This window comes from Parus major, chromosome 11 (genome assembly GCF_001522545.3).
Source record: "Parus major isolate Abel chromosome 11, Parus_major1.1, whole genome shotgun sequence".
Taxonomy (NCBI): domain Eukaryota; kingdom Metazoa; phylum Chordata; class Aves; order Passeriformes; family Paridae; genus Parus; species Parus major.
The window spans coordinates 8769050-8794853 of NC_031780.1; the positions used below are offsets into that span (position 1 = coordinate 8769050).

General features: G+C 42.5%; 1 protein-coding gene and 1 long non-coding RNA gene across 9 annotated transcripts in view; one reads left to right on the plus strand and one right to left on the minus strand.

Moving 5' to 3' along the window:
* Window positions 1–10552: 10552 nt before the first annotated feature.
* SMPD3 (sphingomyelin phosphodiesterase 3) overlaps window positions 10553–25804 on the minus strand; it is a 97682-nt gene continuing 82430 nt past the window's right edge. For all 8 annotated transcript variants that reach the window (XM_015639764.2, XM_015639762.2, XM_033517136.1 and 5 more), the window contains 4 exons: window positions 21767–21856; window positions 20879–20942; window positions 15895–16057; window positions 10553–15112 (listed from right to left, as the gene is read on the minus strand). In XM_015639764.2, the coding sequence (XP_015495250.1) occupies window positions 15011–15112; window positions 15895–16057; window positions 20879–20942; window positions 21767–21856 (419 nt within the window). In that variant the 3' untranslated portion in view covers window positions 10553–15010. The remainder of the gene's footprint in view (window positions 15113–15894; window positions 16058–20878; window positions 20943–21766; window positions 21857–25804) is intronic.
* LOC117244976 lies at window positions 16266–19887 on the plus strand. The gene is made up of 2 exons (XR_004499016.1): window positions 16266–17184; window positions 18514–19887. It is a non-coding gene; the product is annotated as an uncharacterized LOC117244976 (long non-coding RNA).

Consider the following 25804-nt stretch of genomic DNA (forward strand, 5'->3'; position numbering starts at 1 on the left):
TTTAAAAAAAAGAAAGGCACAGGCACAGTTGTGCAAGGCTGGAAAAGGCTGGAGTTGTGCAGCTGCTCTGACTCCTGTGTCTGCCCTGAGAGAGAAAGCATGAGCTGCTAGTCTGCAGTAGGAATAGCTTCTGGAAGGGCATTTAATTGCACAAGTCATTCTGGATCCAGAAAAAGAGTACAGTGAACACAAAACTTAGAGCAATATATTAGAATTTATTTGTTTGAAAAAATAAGATAGGAAAAAGTCACAGCCAAATTCACAATATTTCATTGTGTAGTATTAATTTTCTCAAAGATAACTGTGTATTGATATTCCTGAATTGTACTTGCTAAGAAAAATACAACATAAATTTGTTAAATTGCCAGAGGGAAGAAATCCACACTGATGGGAATTTGTATTTTGTTATCAATGTTACTTACATTGAAGTTACATAGTCCCTGCAGTGGATATTAGGGATGGTGACTGGGGGGCATCCTTGTTAAATGCTTTTTGTGTTATGAGACCTGGGATTGTAGAGGTTCTCAGGGGTGGGTGCAGTGAAATGGAAGGGCAGAGGCTGGATGCAGTAGCCACCATCTGCAGAACTCTGTTCCCAGGGCTGAGCTGTTTGCTATGTGCATATAAAGAAGAACATCCTAAATTTCAGTACACCTGGAGCAGAAATTGCATTGCTGCTATCAAAAAAAACCCCACTAAGCTACCAAACCACTGGAAGGATGGAATGCTGAGCATATTTTAGCACCTGTGGGTTCCGTAGAGGAGCAAAATCTGATGGATATGCTCACGACACCTTGTGCATGTTCTAATGCACTGTGAATGTTACCAACATCACTGATGCTTGCTGATTTGGCTTGTTTATTTAGACTGGCACTGCAACTGCTTTAAGGATTTGGTTAAAATTGCTAGCAGCTGTTGAGGCAAGCCCTTGTCACAAGTGTGTGTAATGAGGACTTTTTATTGTATGTATCAGTCTTCCTTGACTTACATGAATTCTTCAGGTTGGGCTTAAAAACCGAATGTGATCTGTAAATTGTTTGGAAGACAGCTGCTTACAGAGGGACACTGGCCATTTCTTATACATGTGTGTAAGAACAAAATAAAAGACTGCTTCTATCTCTGTCCTCTTCCACTGAGTATTTTACTGCAGACACGCACCTCAAAAAACCACATTACTCAGGAGCAGCAGTCAGCCTCTCATTTCTTCCCTGACCTGCCAGAAGCATTGCAGTGATGTTCAGATTTGGAAGAGCTGCTGGCTATGGGCACCCTAATAAGCAGAGCAAGAATCCTATTTTCTCTTGGAAGGACCTTATTTGATGCTGCCACCACAGGCTATTTTTTTCCTAAATGACAACAGCTTTGATCCTGACTAGGCCTGCAGGCACAGATGCACATTCTAATAGAAACAGGATCCTCTGCCAGCACTGAACTAACAGTATTACAGTTCAGATATTGCAATAGAGCCAGTGTATAGCTGGGTAGCTTTTTTAATGCAAGACACAGGTTTTAGTCAGGTATTTAAAGTCATAATAAACTACCAAGTGTTGCCATTCACATTTAACTTCTCAATTTTGGCTTTACTGCAGAAGTAACTATTATGTAGTTCTGAATTGAAATGAAATTTTAATAAGGTGTGGTTGTTACCACAGCACAACTCCACAAGAGGGTGCTGAGAACCCACTTCTAAATTTCTAGCACATTATAAATCAGGAAAATGCAGAGACTTGCAATGCAGCTATCTTGTGCAAATCACACTTGTGGTGTTATGAGATACACATACATGTGTGGAAGTGGAAAACTAGTGCAAAAAGTGGCAACTGCTAGTAAATGTAACCCAGACCTGCACCTGCTGTTAAAGCAGGCAGGCAACAAACTGCCTCCTGCTGTATACAGAGTGAATAGTACTCATTGGACAGTGAAGTTGTCTTGGCCCTAATGAAGGACAAGTCTTGCATTTTAAAGGGTGTTTTCTGTATCACAGCAGCTGCAATATTTGTTCCTTTATTTGCAGAACTGGTACCTTTTGTCTGAAAACTGGGCAGTTCAAGGACTGAGATCCTGGAGCTTGCTTTTCTCCTTCATTAGTCCCTTTGAAACTGCACTGTGTGGGCTTCCTGCATTTAACAAGATAGAGGATGCAGTTCAGGACTAATTCATTTAGTCACTCATCTTTTGTATTCTATTTGTAGTTACAGCTGGTTGTTAGGGGGGGAAAGAGACTATTAAAGCTTCCTACTGTTGGATTTTTCCAGTGATGATTGTGAGCTGAATACAATGGGTGCTTGTGTTGTCATTCTACCTTATTGACTCTGATAGCATTGCAAAATATTAATTTGGCTTGGTGCTTAATCATTGTAATACTTCACATTTCCAAGCATTTAATGCAGGTTAGTGATTAAGATGCTTCTCAGAGAGGTATGTGTTGTCATCTCCGTTTTTCAGATGAGAAAAAAAAACTAAGTGTGGTTTGTGTGGGTGTGTGAGTGTTTCATCTGCCCCAGGCTCTCTGAAAGATTAGAGCCTCAGAGCTAAAAATGACTTGCTCAAGGCCATGCAGAATAGACTAATCCCCTGACTCCCTAGCTCTGCTTTAATCACTTGCTTTCTTAGCACAGTGTGATTTCAGATGCAGCCTTGTGAGGTTTGACTGAGATGCAGCAGATACAGTCAGAGGCAGTAAATCCTTGGATAGTTCAGTAATTAAAACCACCTGGGTTTTAACACAAATGTAAAATATATTTATATTATATAGAAGTTACATATTTAATATAAACATATATATTTGCAAAGCTATAGAGCATTGGTTTTGTTTTCAAAAGCTGTCATGAAGATGACCCACTTTTTTCCCCCCCAGCAGGATTCTGTCTAGGATTTGAGAGCCCCGAAGATGCCTCTTTTGTGGACAAGGGCACTAATGAATGAATGAGAGCTGATGATCTTCCTGTGTGCCAAGGGGAAGCTCTGCATTTGCTTGTCTGGCTGCTCTTTACAGAAGTGTGGGCACAGTCCCAGGGTATCTTGGCCTTAAGTTACTCAAGACTGGCTGTGTTCCCTCCGGTTCTTCCTCGGGGTTTTGCTGAAGTGCAGCTGCATGACAAGCTGCAGCAGCCCCTTTGCTGTGGATTGTGCCTCTCAGTCCTGTCATTTTCCACAGCTTCTGCTCCCTCTTGCCTTGCACATCACTCCCTTGGGGAAATGATGTACTCATGCTTTGGGGGAAGGAGTGGGTGCTGCAGGTTACTGAGTGTGCTGCAGCTTCTGCAGGGTGGTGGATCCTGCTGTATCTGTCCTCACATAAGGTGCCTTCTCGCTTCCTGTTAGGGTATCTAAGAAACCAATTACTCACACTCCTGACAATCAGCAAATAATTCAAGCTGTGGCAATGAATGAGGTGGGAGGGAGAGACAAACAGCCTTCACTGCGGCACTCCAAAATGCCATATCCCTGCTCAGCTGCAGTGTTTCTAGGAATGGTTGGAGGGATCTGTGTGTCTCATCTCGTGCCTGCCTGACAGGCAGCAGCAAAGTCACTTGTGCCCAGGGGCTGATGATAGAGGATGAGGCACCCTCACGTGGGGTGGAAAGGCTGGGAGTGCATCCCGAACTGGGAAGGAGCCGGCTGCTCTGCAGGACCAGCGCCCAGGGGAACACTTGGCCAGGGCTGTCCCCAAGCTGCCATCGTGCCCTGGCACCCCTTCCTGTCAGGCTCCTGAGGGGCTGAGCTGCAGGGGGGGATGGACACGCTCTCCTTACCCCTCCCTGTGCGTCCCAGCGCCCTGGGCTGTCTCCTACCCAAAATAAGATGTGTCAGCTCCTGCTGCCAGCCCAGGAGGGAGCAGCTGGGCAAAATCCTTGCTGTGTTTTGTGAGCAACTGTGGGACTTGAGAAATCAAAGTTCATGTGTTGAGTTTGTGCAGTTTCCAGCTTGAGGGAACCAAGAACACACAGGGGTAACAAACTGGTGTGGAGAGAATATTCAAACCATATAATTTTGCTGACTGTTCTGCCACATATTGTGGCATGCTGGGTACTGAGGGCCAAGGCAGTGACTTTAATGTTAATATTGACTGCTCATGTTCCTGCTGTTTTAAATCAACACTGGTGTTTTGTGTCTCTTACCTCCTAAGTTGATGCTGTTCAAGAGTTTTCCATAATGCTTCTCATTGCCTGCTTCTATTGAGTAACAATGGTCTTTGGACTCCAACTCTAGTAAGTTTCATTCTATCAGTGGAGTTTAGGTGATGGGTCCTTAAGTTCCCCTTTTTGCATTGCTTCTTCCTGAGCCTTCCTAAAGTCAGTGCCCATCTCTGCTTCCTGAAGTTCCTGTGTCCCTGTTGGCCAGGCTGCTCCTGGGAGCAGAGCAGAGCTGTCAGAGGCCATGGGAAAACAAGCCAGGAAGTCTCCCAGAATTAGAGACTTGAACCTCTCTTCAGCAAAAGCTCTTTCTGCCTAGCAGTACATTTCACCTGAAGTTTATGCCTCTGGAATTGATGCACAAAGCCAATGCTTTATCTGAATGCACTGAGGAGGCCTTAGCTGTGGGTGGGTGTGGTACACAGTTCCAGCAGCTGTCCCATGCAGCCTGGGTGTCACCAGAGCACTAATCCTGAGTGTCCAGGACTGCATGCCAAAGGATGGAGGGACCTTATGGCCCTCTGTTGAAAACTGTGCTGGCATATTGCATTATGATGGCTTAGTATGTGTTTCTGTTTTGTATGAAACTGTTAGGGAAACTGCATCTCTTCTCCTTCATGCATTTAATGTATTTCTTTACAGCTTTCAGGGGCTTAGATTCCTGCCCTGTCCTGGCCCTTTTTTCTAATACTGGCTAGTGCTCAACAAAAACTAGCAGTTCCTTCTGTATTGCATGGCAGAATAAATGAAATATGAAGTCAGCTTCTGTGTTTAATGTTAGGGTTTTATCTTTTCTTGCATTATCTTGACACATACTCAGCAATGTACATGAAAAAAAAGTTTTCAAAAAGGGAAGAAGGAAGAGAAATATCTAGGAAAGACTATGTATTCATATTTCAATACAAAACAGTCTTTATGTCTGTTGTAGCAAGGTTCTCTGCTCCACAGGTTTCATTTAAATTTTGTGTGTTTTCTTTTGTGCTTGTCACAGACACGAGGCACTTCAAGGCCAGTCTCATCTGTGTGCTGTGCTGCCAGGCTGAGGGGCTTGTTTCATGTTCACAGATGACATGAAGGAAGCAGCAGGTAGAGGCACAAGCAACATTTCCTTTCCAAAAGGGGGCACCAGCACCTCAGACCCTCTCGGCAGTGCTTCCCAAACCAGGTTAGTGCTCAGGCTGAGCTCCTGGTGCCCCGTTGTGGGTGTGTTAGTGTACAGAAACAACTGGCAGTGTGTTCTTTGTTCCAGAGTGGCAGCACAGTATCAGTGGGAGGTTTTGGTGAGGATGTAATGTGGCCCTTTTGTCCCACTCTCATTGAGGGCACCCTCGATGGAAGATGTGTCCCCATTTAGAATGGTGCCATTTCTGTTGTGTCCCTGTGCCAGTCAGGCAGGCCCTGAATAAATACTGGGATTTTCTCACAGGAGATCATCTGTTCAGGTCGATGCAGTGCCTTACATCCAGTGCCAGCTTCCTGCTGCTTTCTTGGATGCTGCTGCCCGTATCCTTTTGCTTGCAGGGAGAATATTCCACTTGTGTCCCTGCCTCTAGCTGGGCATGAGATACACTGCTCCATTTTTTACTTCCCCTAGAAGCTGAGAGCTGTGACTCTCTTTTTCAGACAGTCTGTATTTGCATTCCCTGGGTTGGCTGGGCAACAGCTAATCAAATAATTACATTTAAAATAAGATTTAACAAAAAAAGCATGTCTAAAAATAAAGGCAAGGTGTAGTCATGCTTGTCACCAACAGAACTAGTCAGCAGTGTGTGTTCTGGGGAATGTTTCCTGAGCAATTAAGGGCCATTTAATCTTTCTTAATGTACTTAACTTTTTTGGTTGCATTTTTAAAAATCCTTTTAGATGTTCTCCTATCTGTGCAGTATGTCTGCAGATCAAGTATCTCCTCCCATTCCTTTTCCTTCCATTCCCCTCTGCCCCCTGTGCTTTCAGTACAGTCTTCTCATACAGAGCCTTGACAGACACCTATTCATACTTCGAGTTTCTGCTTCTTAGCTCCAGTTCTGTCCTTGTTTAAAACATGAGTAAAAATAGCCGTGTTGGGGGTTTTTAAATAATAAACTGAAGTTCCCAAACAGAGAATTATACTTCCCTTATAAATAAGCATAACCTAGAAGCAGAAGAAATTCTGAATTTTCCCCCTGTCCTCAAACCAAACACAGAACTGAGTGGGACCTTCTGGGTTTTCTGTATCATCCCTTCCTGCAGCTCAGTTCAAGCATAGAATCTCTGTAAAAGTACATTCAGCTCTGTTTTAAAAGCACTGGGGTTTCAGAGAGGGATTTTTTTTTGTTTATTTTGCATTCCATTGTGGTAATTTGGAAGCTGGTTTTGAACTTCCCTGATCTTGTGGTCAGAAACCTTCTAATTGTCAGCCCAGGAATCCAGGCCTGGACAAGGCCCTCTTACACTGGGTGTGGAGCCACTGCCCAGCCCTTGCCCAGACTCAGCGTTTCTTTCTGCCAGTGTATAATAAATGCTACATTTACACCTTCTGATTTGCTCTGACTTTGGAACAGAGCTGCAGCATGGTGAGGTTTCTGCAGAGAGGTGAAAGGACACTTGAGGTCAGCTGTGGGCAAAAGGATTTCACCAGGTAAGCACTGTGAGTTCAAAAGTGGCACAGAGTTTCAGAACTTTATAATGAAGTGGCTGCAGCATTAAGTCTTCTTTTGTGCTTACTATGGCACACAAGACAAGTTTGGTTAAAAGTCTGAGTTTTCTGTGGCTATAAAAAACTTTGTTGACAAATGTGGAAAAGAGGAATTAAATGCAACCAAGGAATAACAGAAAATAGAGTTTTAAATACCTGTTTCATAACAGTCTGATTTTGGGGCTGAGAAAATGGACCAGGTTGAATACTGAGAATTAGTTTTTCTTGTGTGATACACCTTTCATTAGAAATGCATTTAGCATAGTTCTTGGCACCACGCTAGGCCCAGGATTTTTGGTTGATTGATTGGTGTCCTGTAGACCTTGCAGCTGTCTTTTGTTCCTTGATACCCTTGATACCTTTACTAAGGCAATATAAAACATTCAGTTTTTGCTTTGCTGGAGTTGGTGGTAATGTAGCAATTGACCTCAGGAAAAGTGTTTTAAATGTAAAGAAAGGTTCAGCTGGATTTTGCCAGGTGTTCAAAATTCTGAGTTGGCCTTTAGAAGGTATTTAAGAACCTGTTACAAAGAAGGTAACAATTATACCTAGGAAGGTCTGAAAAGGTAGTGAGGACATTACCCAAAGTGTAGCAGGGCTGGATGTTCAAACTGAGAATCCTCTGCTCATTTAGAATTCATGAACCTCTTTAGAGAGAAAAAAGGTACGTAATTATTTTTGATGTGGAAAGATGTCATCTTCCCCTCATCATGCTCATCTCTTTCTGTTCTTTGTGGTGGGATCAGATACACTGGGGAACTTCAGGTTCTGAACTCCCACATCACAGTACCAAGGTGTTTAGAGGTTTCTGAGCAGACATGTGGTGCTGGGGCAGCATTGGAAACTCCTTCAGTTGTTTGAATCCACAGAATCCCAGAATGACTTTGGCTGGAACATAAGACCTTAAAGACCATCAAGTTCCAGCCCCTCTGTCATGGGAAGGATGTCATTTACTGGATCAGGTTACTCAGGCTGTCATCCAGCAGAGACTGGAACACTTTAAGGGATGGGACAACCCTGAATCCAGAATCTTAAAATTACAGTAGTATTGTTGTGGAATAAAGCAGTTCCTAGCAGAGCTGCATCCTGAACCCTGCATGAGCCGTCCTGCTCAGCATCTGTGGGTCCCAGCTCCCAGCCATGGGGTCTGTCCCTGCTGCAGACTCTGCACAGTTCTGGTTCCCTGCCCTGACACTGCACTGTCTTGGCCACCATCCTCCATTTGGGCTTAATAAGGCAGAAGGATTTATATCAGTTAGTAGCTAATACAGTGTTTAATGTGTGTATCTGTGAGGCAAATTCCATTTTAGCTGGGTGGAAAGTGGTCAGGGATATCAATATTCCGTGTCCTAATGACAGCCCAGCGTTCAGGATCACATTAAGGTCTCTATCGAGCTCAGCACGCTGACGCATCGTGTTGCTGGGATTTGGAAGGGTCAAATCATTTGCAAATAGAAATGGGACTTTAAAGGCTTTTGGTTGCTTTGGACACAAACTGCTGTGTCTTGAGGAGCTTTAGGAGAGCTTGGCACAACCTCTGGTGTATCAGCTGTACTGTAGCAGTGAAAGCTGTATGGAGCTTTGGGCTTTTGTTGCAGTGTTCACAAAGGACATTCTGATACACTGGGCTACCAAATACTGTGGCACTTGAAGCACTTTGAAGTTATTCTTCTGGGTTTGGCTTTGGAGATATAAAAGGTTTTCTTACAAAAGGGGAAGGGAGAGTTTGGCAGTGATGGGCACTCTGTGAGTTGGTGAGATGCTCCTGTGGGAGCAGCAGACGGTGAAGCGTCAGCTTAGAGAAACTTCCAGAGGGGCAGAATAAGCAGGTGCTGTTTCCTAGGAATTTCATTTCCAGACAGGGGAGCCAGCTGAAAGCTGTTGTGTTAATAGGAACATGCAGAAAATGCCCCTTTATTTTGTGGTTATATTCAATGATCTCATCCTTTAAAGCACACAGGAAAGCTGTAGCATTTTTCTACTAGAGTTAATCTCCTTTTCTGATTAGTTGTCCATTCAGATGTGGTTCTTGATACCACAGGGGGGAGGCATCAGTGGCTGAGCACAACCTTAGCAGCTCATGTGATCTGCAATAGTATGATATATTTATCAGACTCAGGAAGGCGTTTTGAGGGTGTTTGGGGAGGAGGAATATACTTTTTGAGTTAAATGTTGATGGAGATTCCATCTTTTTGTGTCATATTCTCAGATCTTTTTTACTCCTCCCATTTTCTTCTAATCTTTCTTTTAATTAATATATATTTTTTCCTGTCCACATTTAGTGCTTGTAAGGAGCAGTGGTTAAATCTACCATTATGTAAAATATGAGAAATGGGATTGTTGTTCTGCTAGTCTTCCTAGTAAGCCACAAACACTATTTTCACAAGTGGCTTCTTGGAGGCTTCCCTAAATGTCAGGGAAGAAAATTGGCATACAGATTTAGGAGTGGTAGATGGGAAATCTGGAATAATCTTCTGAAAGGTCATGAAAATGTGGATGAGCCACTTCAGTTTGCTGCAACAAGGAGAATTTCTACACCAAAGTATTAAATAGTCAAAGAAAAGGGCTACCAGAATAATGGTTTCAGCAGCATTCTGAGCAGGAATTTCAGTGGGATAGGGAGGTTTGTGTTTTAATAATTGTGCTTTGCCAAGAGAGTCTGTAAAATAGCCAGAGTCAGATGGCAGTGCTGTTACAGTGCTGACCCACAGGCAGCCCTGTAACACAGGTGGACATGAGTTCACCATGAGCTACACTGCAACTCCTGGCACAGGGAGCAAAAGTTTTCTGTACTTGTTCTTATAACTGTCTGCAATATGCAAATATCCAAGAAATTACTGTGGTTTTAACTTGTAATTCCTTAGCACTTCATAGAAGGGAACCCACTCATGAGCTGCTCACATAATAACCAACTGCAGCAATGGGAAAATAGGTCAGGTATTGCAAAAGAGGCAGTCTAGGAATCTACCACTGAAAAATCAAGTTTGTCAAAGTATAATGCAGTGGTAACATCAGAATGCAGACAAAAATCACCTGTGCAGCAATGGAGAAAGCTGCAGAAATCCATCTCTAATGTCCTGTCTCACAGGATGGCGTGGTGCTTTCCTGAGGCAATGACAAGAAACTTGTGCACTGTCCTTTTTCTTAGTCATTTGCATTCCACTGATATCATCCTTTCTGCTTGTGGAAAATATAAATTCTTTGAGAAACGGTTCCCTACTGGCTTTTATAGGACTGTTTGGGAAGACTAAACCAGTTTAATTCTTTTCTCTTGGCATTGTTCTGTTAACAACTGTACAAGGAGAGTGATGTGTGTTTTTTATCTTTGCCTGGACAGCATAAAATAAAAAATAAAAGCCTGCTCTCCCTGAGCTCAGGGGCCAGGTCACTGTTGTGGCCAGCTGTGCTCCTGCCCTGTTCTGCAGTCTGGGGCCAGGCTCCAGTGCAGAGCCCTGTCCTTAAAGCAGGGACGTGGTGTGAGATGCACGGGGAATGCTCTGCAGGGAGGCTGCACATCTGGAAAACTGCTTAGGGTATTTGTGCAGGAGCTCTGTGGGCAGTGGAGGGGGAGTTAAAAGGACTCATTTATTTCATCCTGCAAGTATTTTCTGCAAGTTCAGTAGAACAGGTGTAGCACAGTGAGCTGTACCTGACCCACCCACCAGACTGTGATTTGGAGTCAGATCGATGTTGGTGACATCAGACTCCACATCACAAAACCAGAGACAGTGACTGCACAGAATCATTTGAGCCTTGAAATTTTATTATCTTGTTTGCATCAACCAGTTATTCCTTTCAGCACCAATAAAAGACAAAAACCCCTCCATATTGTTTAAAATACCTTGTTTTTATCAGGTCTGTGATTGTGGTTTTCTTGCAGGTAAAGAAACCAATGAAAATATTTAAATTTTTCCTTTTTTTTTTTTAAATACATTTATAACAAAATGTCAGAAGGTGTGTGCTTACCATATAAAAACATTAGGTTCCAGAAGGATACAATACCGAAAAATCATTGAAATAAAAAAAGGTTATTCTTATTACAGGACTTCTAAACCTCAGCAATAATACAAGTCTTTAAAAGCATTAAGATTATATTTAAAACAAAATGGCATGGAAAAGTGAGACCTTCAGTAACAATTTGACCCTCGTAATGGATAAAACTGGGAGGTTTTCAAAGTGCTTGAATTGTATTTCTGTCCTCATCCTGTGGTGCCAGGAGGAGGCAAAACTGCTTCATTTCTGAGCTGATGATATGTGCTGACACTGCTGTGCTGCTGTGTGATCCAGGGCAGCTCACACACCAAACTGGGGACAGTCAGATCGGCTTCATCTGGACCACCAAACAAAAAAAAAAATCCATATTGCAATTGTATGTTCCTTAAATCTTACTGTCTTAGCCAACAAGCAGGCCTGAGGGTCTAGCCAGACTGAGAGTGTTTCTGGGATAAAACTTCCTCATGATACTGACACAAGGCAGGTAAACTCCTTCTGCAGCCAGCAGGACACATCTTCTCGGGCTGCAGGCTTCTCCTGGAGCCAGGCTCTGGTAGTTTCTGTTTGGGTGCTTTAGGCAGCTTCTACCAAGTGTCCAGGTTGGGACAGACTAAAACTGGGCACCACTGGAATGAGTCAAATGCCTTTTCCCCCAGCATAAGGCTGAGTGTTACCTCCCTGGTGCTCACTGCTCTAGGGTGCATTTTTGAAGTGATCTAAAGTTACCAACTTTGTCAGGACCTGACACCTTCAAAATTTCTGGAAATGCTTGGTTTTCAGCTGTCCTCTTTGGGCCTTTTGTTCACTTGGTCTAGAAGTGCTCTTGTAAAATGCAAACTGAACATGAGAAACAGAAGATGCTTTGATAAAAAGATGACACTTCATTGCAGTATCCCTGGTGAGGGGCAGGTACTAAACCAAGCATAGTCCTATCACTCACTTCTTGAAGATGCCTGAAATCCCAGTACAAAGTGGGATAAGCACAGAGTAAGCTTAACTTGATTTTTTATAAATAACATTCTACTTATAAATTGGGTCATGCTATCCATAAGCAAAGTAGGATTGGCATCTGAAAAAGCTTTCCAGGGTTTGATGTCCTGGGTGTGGTCTCTTCACCCCCCCCAGCCCCGCCCCCCTCCCTTTTTTTTGAAATGCAAATATTCTATTCTATAGTGTCTGCCTAAGGCCTGTGATGATTGATACCGTGGCAGTACAGGCATTGTCTGAGTGGATTCTCAGCGGGGTGTTGGTTGGAACTGCGGTGGCTGGAGTTGGTGTAGGCAAAACTCGTTTTTCTCCCGGAGGTCACTGTTGTGGAAGGGGAAACCTGTTCATTCCAGCTCACTGCTACAGACACGCTCTGACCCCTGCAAGCATTGCCGAGGCATCAGAAGGCACAGGATCAATGCAAAAAACCAAGGAGCATCTGTACAGTGGTGCCACAATGCTGAACCTCCCAGCATCACTCCCTTGCAAGGTCACACCCCTAAGACAGTAATTAGAAAGAACTACTTACACTGGTTAAATGTATGTGTATTGTGTAAGAGAACATTTTACACCTAGCCAGTTCTTGAGCACTGAGGAATTAGGAGCATCAAAATCTAAAAGAGTTTACTTCAAATTTGAAAAAAACCATTTCTCAGTACATCTCAAAAAGTTGACCAAAGTGGCTGATTTTTCAGTCAGCACAAAGCCACAGAACAAATTTTAAAGTAATTTAGACCATGTTAGTTTTACTGTAAATAATGTAACATTATTTGGCAGTAGTTTTATGTTTGTATCCCTCACAGTGTCAAATTCAGCTCCTGAAACTGATACTTGGTGAAATTGATATCAAATCGTAATTTACATTGTTAGGAAAACTATTAAAAATACCGTACCTTGTAGTTAGTCTTACTACTGAGAAATAGCTGCTGGACAGCACACAAATTGCTACTGGGTTTTGGGTTTTTTAAAAAAGATTAATAAAATACAAGCAAGATAGAAAATAGGATTAAAAAGCATTGGTTTGGGTACAAGTTTTTCTGAATCGAGTGGAGCAATAAGAAACCCGAAAAACACGTTGCACATATGTGCACCCTCTGTATAAAGACAGACATACAAAGTGGGAAACTGGTGGTGCACTGGGGTAGTACACTAAAGTCTCTGATTCTGTAAACTTGAATTCCTAATTTTATAAAAAGGGGAACTGAGTCTGGTTCCATTTCTGAGTCGCCATGGGTTACACTTCCGACTACCCCACGGTTTGGCACAGTACACTTCTAAGAGGCAGTCTCTGCTGAAGGAACCCCAGGACTGGAAAACGAGGCATAAGATGTGTCAAGACCAGGTGCAGCGGGAGAGTGTGAGCAGTGGCCTTGCTGCCTCCTTGGAACGAGCCAATACTGTTAGTCCTCTACTCTCATGACTATTATGAGCTTCACTATTTGCAAAATCAGATCTAAGTACAAGTTCTGTTGTTTACTGTAGCTAACTAAGCGAGTACCAGAGGCTGTGCAGACTGAGATTTCTAATTTAGATCTATTCTCATTTAGCTCAAGCTGATCCACAGCAGGTCTAAACTAAACCAAAACAAGAGCGTCCTCAGGAGTTTGTGGGCAGCGTAACTAAAAGAGGTTATTTAATGGAGTACATCTAATACTGGGTTAACTCTTCTTAACAGGGGGAATTTGTAATACAAGAGGAAATAACACTAAACTTGAACAAGAGATAGGCAGAAGAAACTAAGTAATGGTTAAAACAGGAGTCTCATTGTTCTCCCAACAACACAAATCCTCTGAAATTAAATCCCTAAAAAAATGCCAAGTTTCATTATGGACCTGATTCTCAGTTTTTCATTATTTTTCTTAACGTTACAGAGGCTGGATAGGTCAGGTCATGGGAACAAGTTGGCAGAGGGCAGCCCCACATTTGAAGAACTTTAGTGGAAAGGACCTGTGAATCAGATGGCAAGACCCCCGTTCAAGTCTATGAGTGCATAACAAATGGAGAATCATGTCTCACAGACATCAAAACAGCCTCTGTTCCTGGGAAGCAGTTACCTAAGGCCAAGAGTCACAGTTCTATTCTCTACTCTCCTGCTGGCCATGTTCCACTTCCCCTTTAAGTGCACTGATTCCTTTAGAAAATTGTCAGGTTATTCTGCCTTATCGATCATACACTCTTCTATACCTTTTTCCCCCCAAATGTCACTTATGTTTATTTTTACTCTATATCTAGCATGCATTTTACAATTCATTTCCCACTTACCCTTTCTAGCTAAGGCAGAATGTTGGTTCTGGTGTTACCAATGGTACTACAGGAATCTATTCACTCTACTGTAATATACATATCCCATACCATAATTCAGAACTGTCCCACACATGGGAAAAAAAAGACATTACAGGGAAACTATTTCTTCTTAAGAGAATAAGTTGCATTTAGAAAGCTGAAGGCCTGATTCTGGAGTCATCATTCAGACAAAACAGTTCATAATTTCAGTGGGAACACAGCTGGAATAAGGGTGGGACTGTGTTCTTGAAGTCTCAATTCCAAATCTTTTAATTATCCTTAAATCAGACAGGAAGATACTGGTCTGCAAATTGAAGAGAGTTGTTTGGTTTAAGGTCTACCTGTACTGACAGAAGGGTTTCCAGTCCCAGCACGCTTTGGCTGGGCCTGCTGTGTGCCCTCCCTTCCCTGCTGCCGTTGCCAGGTTTCTCTGCCCGGTTTCTCTCCGGTGCATGCAGTGCGGGCGCATGCGGCTGCTGCAAGCACGAACTACAACTGTCACAGGCTAAAGAAAGAGAAAAAGCTGCAGCTTCGTAGTTAGACAAAGAAATGATGCAAAAAACCATTGAGCAGCACTAACTCACAGACTAAGTACAAACTAAATTGTGCTATATATTAGTATAAAAACATGTTTTAGTAAGAATGGCACTGGTTCAGAAGGAATTAGGACTTCCATCTTGGTTCCGTTCGGTCCACAGTGAAAGCATTGTAGTACAGGCCTGCCCTGTTGCCTGAGCCACTTGTGACTGGCTTTTGGCCACAGCCCCTTCCACTTCTTCCCTTTTTAGATCCACATTGTTGGTACTTTCTGGGAGTAGCCCAGGTCAGGTCTGGTCATCTTTCCTAACGTGGCACCAGAATAGTTCATTCTTATCCTCTGATATTTTTGAAATATCATTCATGTTTCCCTCTTCTAATCTCTCAGAGCTGGTCAGTTCTAAGGATCATCCTCTCCCGTAGACACCATGAGACGCATTGCTACCGGTAGGTGGTCTGTCAGGCCTGCCAACTGGGTAATAAAGCTGAACTCTTCCACTTCCTGCAGAAGGAGAACAAAAGTAAGATAAGGAGCTGGAAAATCGGTCTGTCATTCTGCACATCAGAACTCGGCCTCTTTGAACTACCTCAGTGTATTACAGAGGTGTGGGATCAGCCTGGTTTGGCTGGGCTAATGTAGAACTGCCACTCAGGGCACGACAGTGTGCTGCATGCTGGATGAAATCTGTTGTACCTTTTCTTTCTGTTTACAGTAACATCTGTGTTGTTCCAGATGGAGTCATCTGCAGTGCTGCAGTAAGTGATCCATGTGCAGGGTATGGTAAATAGATGTGAATGAGCTCCTTGTTTTCATCATGGAACTCTGTACAAGACAAGGCCCTACACTAGGAAGCAGACTGTGCCCTACAAGTTCTCCCTCTGGGTAGCTCATGTCAGCTTCTGTCTGTATTGCAGAGTTGTAACTTAGGTAGGTTTATATGGGCATAAGAGAACATTCAGACACTTGAAAAGATTTAAAATATTCAGATTGCAGGCAAGGGAAAAACATCAGGCGAAACAGGAAAAAGCTTGAAAGGAGTGAAATCAAGGTTGGTTGGTTGTTTTAGAAGAGCAGTACACCTACCAGTGCTGCTGCTGGAATCCTCAAACTCAACTTTGTTATGTACTAGCTTTACAAACATGGTACCTGCATGCAGAAGTGGAAAACAGCAAAGCAGCAGATCCTCCCAGGAGTGAGTGTTAATCCAAGCAGAACAGGCTGCAGTGCCATTCAGAGAAGTGTGTTGTGCAAGTTACAGCCTTTTTGGCAGCTCTGAAACTCACCACTTTCCATTCCAGGTAGAGACCTTCTTCTGTATAGAGCATATAGTCAATCCTCCTCCCATTTCCCTTCAGTGATGCCTTCCTCCCCTTCTGACTGGAACTGTGGTTCTTGCTGGTGGGAAAGACTAAGTATCCTTTCCTTCCTTCTTCACTTTCCAGCACCCTATTTCATTAAAAAAAAAAAAACCAAAGCAAGTTTAAATGTTTAAATGTTTGCACATCCTGGCCATTTAAGCTTTACCCAAGGTTCTCTCCAAATCCCTGGTAAGGATAATCCCAGTCCCAAAGGACTGTTAAACCTGCAAAGCACATCTTTCTCCAAATGTGATTTCCAGTATGAGGCTCCTCTAACTGCTGACAGTGCTCTTAAAGCTTCATGGCAGGCTTGGTATCACTGGTGCTGTCCTCAAGCTCCCTTGAAGCCAGGAGAACAAGCACTGAGAGGGGAACCTGCTATCAGTAATGTAAGGCAGCTCAGAGCCCCTCTGTTTTTCCAGTTTCCAATGTTTCTGAAACTGGCAGAGGAGGAAGTTGTTTCCTGGATTGTTTTAGTACAAACCTGATCACTTTGATACAAACCTCTCCATTCTGATCAGAGCAACTCCTGAAATTACAACATCTAGCTTTAGGGACAGGGTATGGGTGCAAGAACACACATCTGGGCACATGGTGGGTGGTTTTGAGCAGGTTTCAGCATCAGATTACTGTGTCTTGGACCCCAAGCTCTTCCTTCACTAGAAATTACAGCTTCATTTACTTGATTCCTGTATGTGACACTGCAAACTCCTCCACATGGAGGATTTACTCAGCAGGTGTGTTAGCACTGCCCCCACCTTGCAAGATTACCCAGCCCAAGCCCACATACAGAAGCACTCAAAACTGAGAATTGGTTTTCTAGGTACCAGTCTTGTGTTCAAGGAAATAAAATGCTGCTCTTCAATTAAAATACTTATTTGGGGTGCCTACACATTACCTGTAGGTTTTAAACAGAAGACTGTTAAGGCCCTGAGCAACTCAATCTAACTTTGAACTGATCCCAGCTTCAAACATGACCTTGGACCAGGTACCCCACAAGGGTCCCTGTCAATGTTTTTCCAGTAAACCTGTTCTGTGTTGTTTTTGCTGTTGTGCTGGATTTTGGAGGAAACTTTTTTTTAACCTCCTGTGTTCTATTTAAAAGCTCTGCCAAAGGAGCACCGAGGAGAGCAGCCCCAGCCGTGTGAGCAAAAGCTGGACTGGGACCTGCCTGCGCTGGGGTTTGTGCACAGGGTGACATCAAATCCAGCAGGGGTGAGTGGCACAGCCCACACAGAGAAGGGCTGCTCAGGCTGTGGTTTTTCTGTATCTGCCTTAAAACACAAACTTTCAAAACCACCTCCTCAAAAATCTCCTTCCTTTACTCACGTGCCAAAACCTGAGCTCACAGTTCTATGGTTTCCCTTGTAAGAGTTGCATCATCAACATTTGCAGGAGAAACACTGAGCCATGAACTTGGGTCCTGGCAGGCACAAAGCCTTTAATTTCACCTTGGGGAAAAAAAAAGTAAGATATTTTTGATCACCCAGGTTTTAAGACTTGACTTAGATGGGTTTTATGGGGCAGGAATTTTTTTAAATGCATACATGTGAGAGTACAGAATGGGGAAAAAACAAGGGACAAGCACTTGTGGTATGTTTTAATGTGAGAGATTCAGATGGTTGCTTTGTCAGATTTTGGGATTTTGGAAGGGCCTGAATGGTGGCAAGTGGGACCCAGCACTGGGTACAGCTGATTAGGTCTCAGTAGTGTAATAATCTCTAAATTCAGGTCAATTGATATATTTGAGATGCGCTTAATGAGCTGCAACAGATAACAATGACAAAACTCTGAGTTGTTTGATCAGAACTTTTCTTACTCCCCGCTTTGGACTTAGGGAGGTATTGGAGGTTCTTAGAGTTTATTGTAATTAGTTTATGAAAGTAAACTTTCTTTTATGTGTTGCTTTGTTTTAATAATAACTCACATTACATTAGCTTATTGTCTGCACCCCATTTTGATTCTCCAAAGAGCTCTTGCAAATGATTCACTTCCTTAGTTGTTTTTCTAGGTTCAAGGAAGCAAGTTCTTTGATGGTACTGACCTCTTTCAAAAATTGTATTTATATTTGGCAAAGCTAATTAAGTAAAAAAACAGAAGAAACTGCTGATTAGCTCTGCAGCACTACTACAAAAAATATTATTTGCATTAATTTAAAATAAGAACTTGTTTCAGCTTCAGTTATGTCTTAAAAAGTCTGAGTGTTGGGTATTCACTTAACCTGCACAAGTGCTCATGGAAGGGAATATTAATTTCAAATACACAAGGGAAGCAAATTGTAAATGTGTATGCATGTGCTGCTGCTGAGAACTTGCACCTCTCTGTGCACAGGGGAGTGCTGTTTGTCTCTCCAGGAAGCTGACACCAGAACAGGACAGCTGCCTCTGCCGTGCTGGCAGTTAAACCCTGACAATTTGAGGGAACATTTCTAATCATGACTGAGATGCACAACTGAACCTCAATTCTATCAGAATAACTGTCTTGACCCATAGGTTACAAAGAAAGGGAGGATAAAATAATCTGAACTTTGTTTTTCCCTGACAGGGCTTCAGTCCCAGACTCCCCAGAGCTGGAGTGTGAAAGGCCTCTGTTGGTTTGTGTGGTGCTGACCCAGCGGCAGCGAGCAAAGGAGCACCAAGAGCAGTGACTGCAAGGGAGCCATAAAGAAAAACTCCCTCATCCCAAACCTTGAGGGACCATCTCTCATTCTGGCCAGAAGTACCTGAGCTAAGGAAGTCTTTTCTCCCTGGTACTGAAGTCTTTAGCCCAGAACTGTGAGCTTCTGTCCAGCAGAGGAGACTGGAAAAAATTGCATTCAAATTTTTTCCTAGTTGTGCTGGCATGTGCTCTCCTAGGCTGGCCTCTGGTCAGGGTTCAGAGGTAAAAATGGCCTTATTCCAGTGTTTAACTTAAAGATGGCAATCATCTGTCAGATGGCATTATTTGTGTGCATTTCTTGAAGCCCTTCTGAGCAGAAGCTTGTGTGTCTTCCAGGACTGTGGCAGGGCCCAGGTTGTTACATCTTGCTAATTAACTGTTTGATAATTATAAATATGACTTGCTCATTATTTGTACTAAGTCTGTTGTTCTAGTCTGATGTTTAATGTACACTGCCCTTAACACAAAAGAGACAGTTAAGAATGAGTTGTTCTGATGCTTTTATGGCCTATTTATTTTAGTAATGTGAAATAATTTTATTTATAAACCAGAGAAGAATGCTGATGAAGAAATAATTCTCTGGATAGCTGACATTGCCAATTTAAATGTCTTTAAAGCTTAATCAAGATTTATTTTTGAAAAATTTGAGAATGGATCAATTCTAGGCAGTATCCTGGTTTGCTGTGTATATGAACAGTATTTGTTACCTAGATAGTGCCTCACAGCCACTGTACTATTTAACATTTAAATGTCTTTAAAGACCAGATTCCATTAATTCTTTACATTTCCCTGAATTTCTCTGCAATTCCCTGTTTGCCAGTCCTTTGCAGAGACAACTCCCTCAGCCTCTCATGGAAACCATGGCTTCTCCAGTGCATGGGCTCCTCCACACAATGCACACATGCAGAGCCCTGTGTCCCTGCAGAGCTGCAGACAGAGCCAGGGGAAATTACAGTCTCATAGAGACTTATCTCATCAGTGCAAAAGAACTATAACACATTGCAGAAAGCTGAAAGCCACTCTTAGCACACCTATACATAAGAAACCTTATGTGTATTCTATTCCTAGCACTCAGGACTGTTTTCCAGTTGTCACACACAGAGGTGCTGTGCATACCCAGAGGTAGCAGAAGTAGTATTCTTAATTTGTTATTGATTACTTGATGGCTCCCTATTTAATCAGTCATGTATTTGTCAGTGGAACATAATTGCTGAACACAAGTAGCTCTTCAGGGAATAAACCATAATACCCCAAAAGGAATTTTGTGCCACATTGTCTGAAAAGGCCACTTTAAAGCACAGGGTTTGTTTGGGTTTTGTTTCTTTTGTTTGTTTTTGATTTGGTTTGGTTTCCTTAGGGGATGAAGGGGGTTAGGTTTTGTTTTGGCTTTTTTTAAATTCTCCAAGCCTGCTCTTGGAGGCATAAAATGTAATGTTACACCCACATACAGATTTGCAGTAGCAAACTTGATTGTATGGCCAAATTACCTTAGTTTTGCTCTCCAAAAATCCCTTTCACATGTACGGAAGTTATGTTTTTAACATGTGAATAGAAATGTCTGGGAATTTTGTAATCTCTCAAATGTGCAAAGAAGGGTTTGCTGTAAAAAATTTTTATTTTGAATGTAAACTAAAGCCAAACCTGATGTCTAGAATTTAATGTCTTTAGTCAAAACTGAAAGAAAACTTCAGGGTGTGGCCTCAATACATTAAACCAAGTGTCCATCTATGCCACGGAGTGTACTGTGCTTGGTGAGTAACTGCAGCATCAACTTTCTATAATGTACCATTTCCATTATGTGTGTCAACAGAAACATCTGGGATGACTTCTCAATTTAATTAACTTTACCTCTATAATATATTTTGGTAATGCATAGTTAGAATATCTTTTATAGTTAGTCATGAGGCTGAGGTATTTATTTAGCACAGTAAACTCGCCTTCATGGTAGAGAAGGTGACAAAAGGATCACCACATTCATTAAGTGCAGCTCTAAAATGTACAAAAGACACTGTACAGAGCTGCCTGCAGCTGCTCTCATCTCTTCACCCACTGAAACCAACCCTATTTGACTTAGAGCACCTCTTTTCCTGACCCTTTTATCCTCTTCCCCAAACATTCCTTTGATGATTTGTTTTGTTTTCAGTCGATAAAATACCTCTCAGTCTGAACATCTGAAATGTTAAGCAGCAAGCAATGAACTTGCTTGTTACAGAACTGTCTAAAATACATGGAAAGGTTGGGAATTGCATACTTCTGCAGGTTATCTGGGGTGCACACTTCTTCATCATATAATCCTTCAGGATCCAACAGGGTACCTGTGAACAGAAAGGGAGATGTGAGTGTCCCAGCATAGCTCCTGGGATGTGCCTCTTGGGAAACTTGCAGAGGCACAAGTGTGTGGGAGAGAGGGGAACTGCTCTGAGAGCACAGTGTGTTCACTTCTCTCTCCAGACCTCCCTTCTGCCTGACACCTTGCAAATGTCTCCACACTTCCACTTTCTCAGCCCCCATGACTCTAATTTGTTTTTCTCTTACCACAGAATAAAACCTCATTATTAAAAAGGTTCTACTTATCTTTAGTATCTTCACAGTTATTAAAGCTCCTCTGGAGAAAGTATTAATTCCTGCTCTAAAATTTCAGCAAGTTCAACTGAGTCTTACCAGGTATTAATATCTCAGAGTTCCAGGAAATCTTTTATAATACAAACCTTACAAATTCGTAGAGTTGATTTGCTTTGTTGCATCCTCACTGACAGTATTTACTGAGCACCAAATGGAACACTGAGCAGAAGCTGCAGGCTTTCACTGCATGCACAAAGTACAGAAACAAAAATTTGGCTACCTTCCCCTTCAAATAATCTAGAAATTATTTTTAAAATAGAATATATGGGGAAGGAATTCAGGTAGCTTGATGCATGACTTCTAGAATGTGGACTGCAGTTCAAGATCTCTGGTTCTTAATTAGCATTCCACAAGATATTGTTAAGGTCTATAAAATTTATGGTATGGAAATACCCCTTATAAATATTTGTCCTCCACCAAACTCTAACTGCTGGTCAGCTGAAGCAGCTGCTGCTTGGAGCTGGCTGTGGGTGACAGACAGGGAGGTGTTCCCACACTGAGCTAGAGAAGGTCTTACCGATTGCCCAAGGCTTATCGTCCCCAGGACCAACTCGACACGGGTCTTTGTAGTGTGTAAACAGAGAATGCTGCTGCTCCAGCTTGTCCTCTGCAGGGAAAGAACAGCCCCAAGAAAAGGTACATCAGCTCCTGGCTGTGAACCTGTGCACAGCTGTGTGCTTTGCCACAAGAGCAACACCAAGCCCTCATTTCTCCTCAGAAGCAGAATCCTAAATCCATAGGTTTGATTTGAGCCACTTCAGCCGCAGCTTTACTGCACAGCAGGAACTTGCCTTGGTCAGAAATTCCAGCAAATGCTTGTTATTAAAAGTGCTTTCCTATGCTTTCTTAAGAAGTCTTTTCAAGGGAAAATATTTTTGTAGTTTTTAGCTCTAAGCTTAAAGTTTTCCAGTGTATCTCTTCCCTCTGTTATTGCCACTGTTTGCTTACACAGTACGAAACTCTTGTTGAGATAGAACACCCAGAGGAGAGCTGGGCTGGCTTCCCAATGGCAAAGGAAATGCCTGTTTGTGGGCATATTTACACATCTCAGCAAGTTTGAAGATAAAACCTTATGCTTTCTTTGCTTCAGAAGAATTCACTGACTGAATGTTTTCCAAGCTATAACAGATAAGAGAAAGGATGGGCAATTGATAATTTGTTTGGGATGTTATCTACAGCGTTAAAGCCATTCTAAACATAATCAGCATGACCTATCAAACTTTAAATTAAATTCTTCCTAGTTGCTACTGTGCTCCTTGCACTGAAAGCATACAGCAAATCAAAGTTCTATGATCACTTGGTAAGATATCCCACAAAACTGCACACACCAGCGTTTCAGACCCCGAGCAAACCAGCAAGTTCAGTTCTGTGTGTGCTGCTTATCAACACAATCACCATAGCTGGGAAACAAACAGCTACAGTTCTGCTTTTAAATGGCAAAGAAACTGCAAACAGCTCCTGAAAACTTCCTCAAAGCACTTGCACCCTTTACAAGGCTAGAACATCTTCACAACACCTGAAGTCTCTCTTGGGAGAATATTCACCTGAGTTTGGAGCTGCTGCTGTTGTGGACTTGTCACTGTCTATGCCAAGAGCACGTGTGAAAATGGGAAATAAAGTCCAAAGCAAAACTCTGAACTGTGAGCTGTGCCTCTTGACAGAGCCCAGCCCACACACCAAGGATCACATCAAATCTCCTCGTGTGAAACTCTGGTCTTGGCAAGGAAGAAGCTGCTGATCTCTTGCTGAACAAAAAGGTGGAGAGAAGCAGTGCTGTGCCCACAGCTGTCGGCTCGTTTGCCGTTTTGTTATTCAGAGTCTTTAGGACAGCTGGCTGACACTTCATCTGTCTCATTACATCTTTCCAGCTAGCTCTCAGTCTTGAGAACATCCTCAGAACTGCAAGGAGATTGGAAAACTAATTTTTAGGGAATCCTGGAGTTGTGGCAGATGACTGGAGGGCTGACCCTCCCTAAGCTCTGCCACGTGGGTGACACAGAGAATTGCTCTTTCTGTCTGAGCAGCCAATTGGTTTGTTTAATGTTTGTGAAAAAGTAGAAGATTAAAATTTTGCCATTTTTCATTTCTCCAAGTTTTCCCTTGTTGTATCATATGTCTACAGAATCTTCCTCAAAACCAAGACAGATTAAGAAAATATTAATTTATAACCCTGGGGCTGACCATGACAAGTCACAGCTGATGACACAAAATTTTGCCCATCTGATTGGAAAGCTTTCTTTCTTATGCTAAAAGGTTTACAAACCTAATTAAAATGTTACATTTACACAAGTCAGTCCAAAGCAATGTGACAGTAAGTACCTTTCTGATAACATTCCCACTGAGTGTGAATTCCCTGTACAAATGTTGCCATAATGTTCTGTAAAGCTGTAGGGGAACACTGAGTTGCAGAAAATTTGTCATAAGCATAAGGTCACTCATGGACCTAAAGACATTTGAAAACTGTACTGTCAATATAACTAAGAATAGAAACTTGGTATTCACTGAAACATTAATTAGCTGTTGTATCAGTCTGTGGAGTGGGAAAGGATACAGAAAATCACAAAGAGAATTAAAGGAAGCTGATTATTACTTTAAAAAAACTTTAGATACTCAATTAACCTATAATGCTAACAAATGTTCCTAAAACAATGAGTAATGTAAAAAGGGAGAACTTTAAAACATTGAATTAATCCTACTTAGTACATATGGAAAGAAAGCAAACTGAAAAGAAAAAAATTAAATAGCCAGCTTAATTCCAGTTTCCAGGCTGGGTGCATTTTAAAGGGGAGGGTGATGTAAATAAGTGTCAGAGATAGCAAAGATAAACTTAATTTTTATAACCCATTTTTCAATCCTCTTTAGCAGTAGTTGCAATGTTTACAACTATTATTTGCAGAAGCAAATTGTTATTTTTACTTTTTCATTAAAAAGACAGCTCAGAATTGCATTAATTACGCTTTGTGCTTCTTGTGCAAGATCTTGGGTAGAGTGCCAATACTTCCCAGGTGGAGAGTCCTGACCATATGTTCAGCCTCACAGCTTCACTCCCATCTCCCTCTCCTCCCATTCACTCTCCATTTGTGATCTGACTGGGCAGTCTCCCATTTAGTTTGCAGCAGCTTGTTTATTTCCTTGATGGACACCTTTGCCTCCAGGCCACTCCATCCAGCCAACAATACTGCAAGTGAAATGGTCAAATCACAGCAGATGTGTCTATTTGTGTCCCAGGCTTCTGCCTCCCTTGCCTGGCACTGCTGCAGCCTCCTCGGCCTGTGTGGCAGCTTGGGCAGCTGAGGAGCTGTTTTTGACCCTTTCCTTCCTGTACTTCCTCAAAAACTCACTCCCCCTGCTGCATCATTCTTCACCCTAAGATGTGTTTGTCTGACTGCAGCATTCTGTAGCCATTGGCACTTTCTGCTCCTCTCCACCAGTCAGAGCACGGGCCAGCACTCCGACCATCCCGAGTTTACCTCAGAGCCAAATGGATTGTGATGGATTTACTGTTTGTGCACATGAGCTAGAAACAAGTGAGAGAAGGGCTGGGGTCTTTTCCACCAAGCTTTGCTAAAATCTTCCAAGTGTCTGATACAAGTAATGAGATTAGAGTTAAACAGTTTGGGGGTTTTTAGATCAGACAATGCTTTTTGTTAAAATCGCTTCTAGTACAGTTGTTGCTCTCTATCTCAGTTACCTGAGACTTCTCATAAAGACTACAGAATCCACCAGGTGCTGTTGCCAAATTCACCTGTTGTTCCACAAACCCTGATCTGAATTGCTGAATGCCACTTTGGATGCTGCAGCCTGAGCTCCCCAGGGCAGTGTCCCTGTGATGAGCCCCCTCCCCAGCCCTGCCCCGTGCTCTCTGTGTGGCACCATCTCAGCTGTGTCCCCTCAGCCCCAGATCCATGTGGCAGCAGGGAGCTCTGCTGGGTGCCTGAGCTGGGCAGAGCAGGGAGCCATAGAGGAGACACAGACACAATGCTCTGCACTCCACAGCAGCAATTCAACTTTACACAGCATTCATGGTAGGAAAAAGCTTCCATCTCTGTGAACTCACCACCCATTAATTATGGTTTTGTGGAGTTCTTTTTCTAGTACCCTCAGCATCCAATTAAAAGGAAAAAACAAATTTCTTAAAATAAAAAACCTCAAAAGTACATAGCATGAGTTATTTTTTTTTCTAAGACTGATTCAGCAATGTTGAATTCTGTCTGCAGCATTAGTCTCCTATGTCTGCATACATGCACTACCAAATTATTTTTAACTGCATGAATTCACTACTTTTTCTCCACAAAAATCCCATACATGTCTCTCATCAGTAACTAAAACTGTTGCACAGTAAATGCCTACTTAATTCAAGTAAAGCTAAACCACTGGATCTGTCCTCATTATTGCTACCACAAGTCACCAATTATTGGTCTTTGTGCCTTAAAACCCATCATGCTTAATAATTCCACAGAACTCATGGGATGAGCCAAGGTGAATAGCTCACACTCAAAATTCATATTTTAGAAGTGTCTGCCACAATTAAATTTTTCCTAGCAAAAGCCAGTGG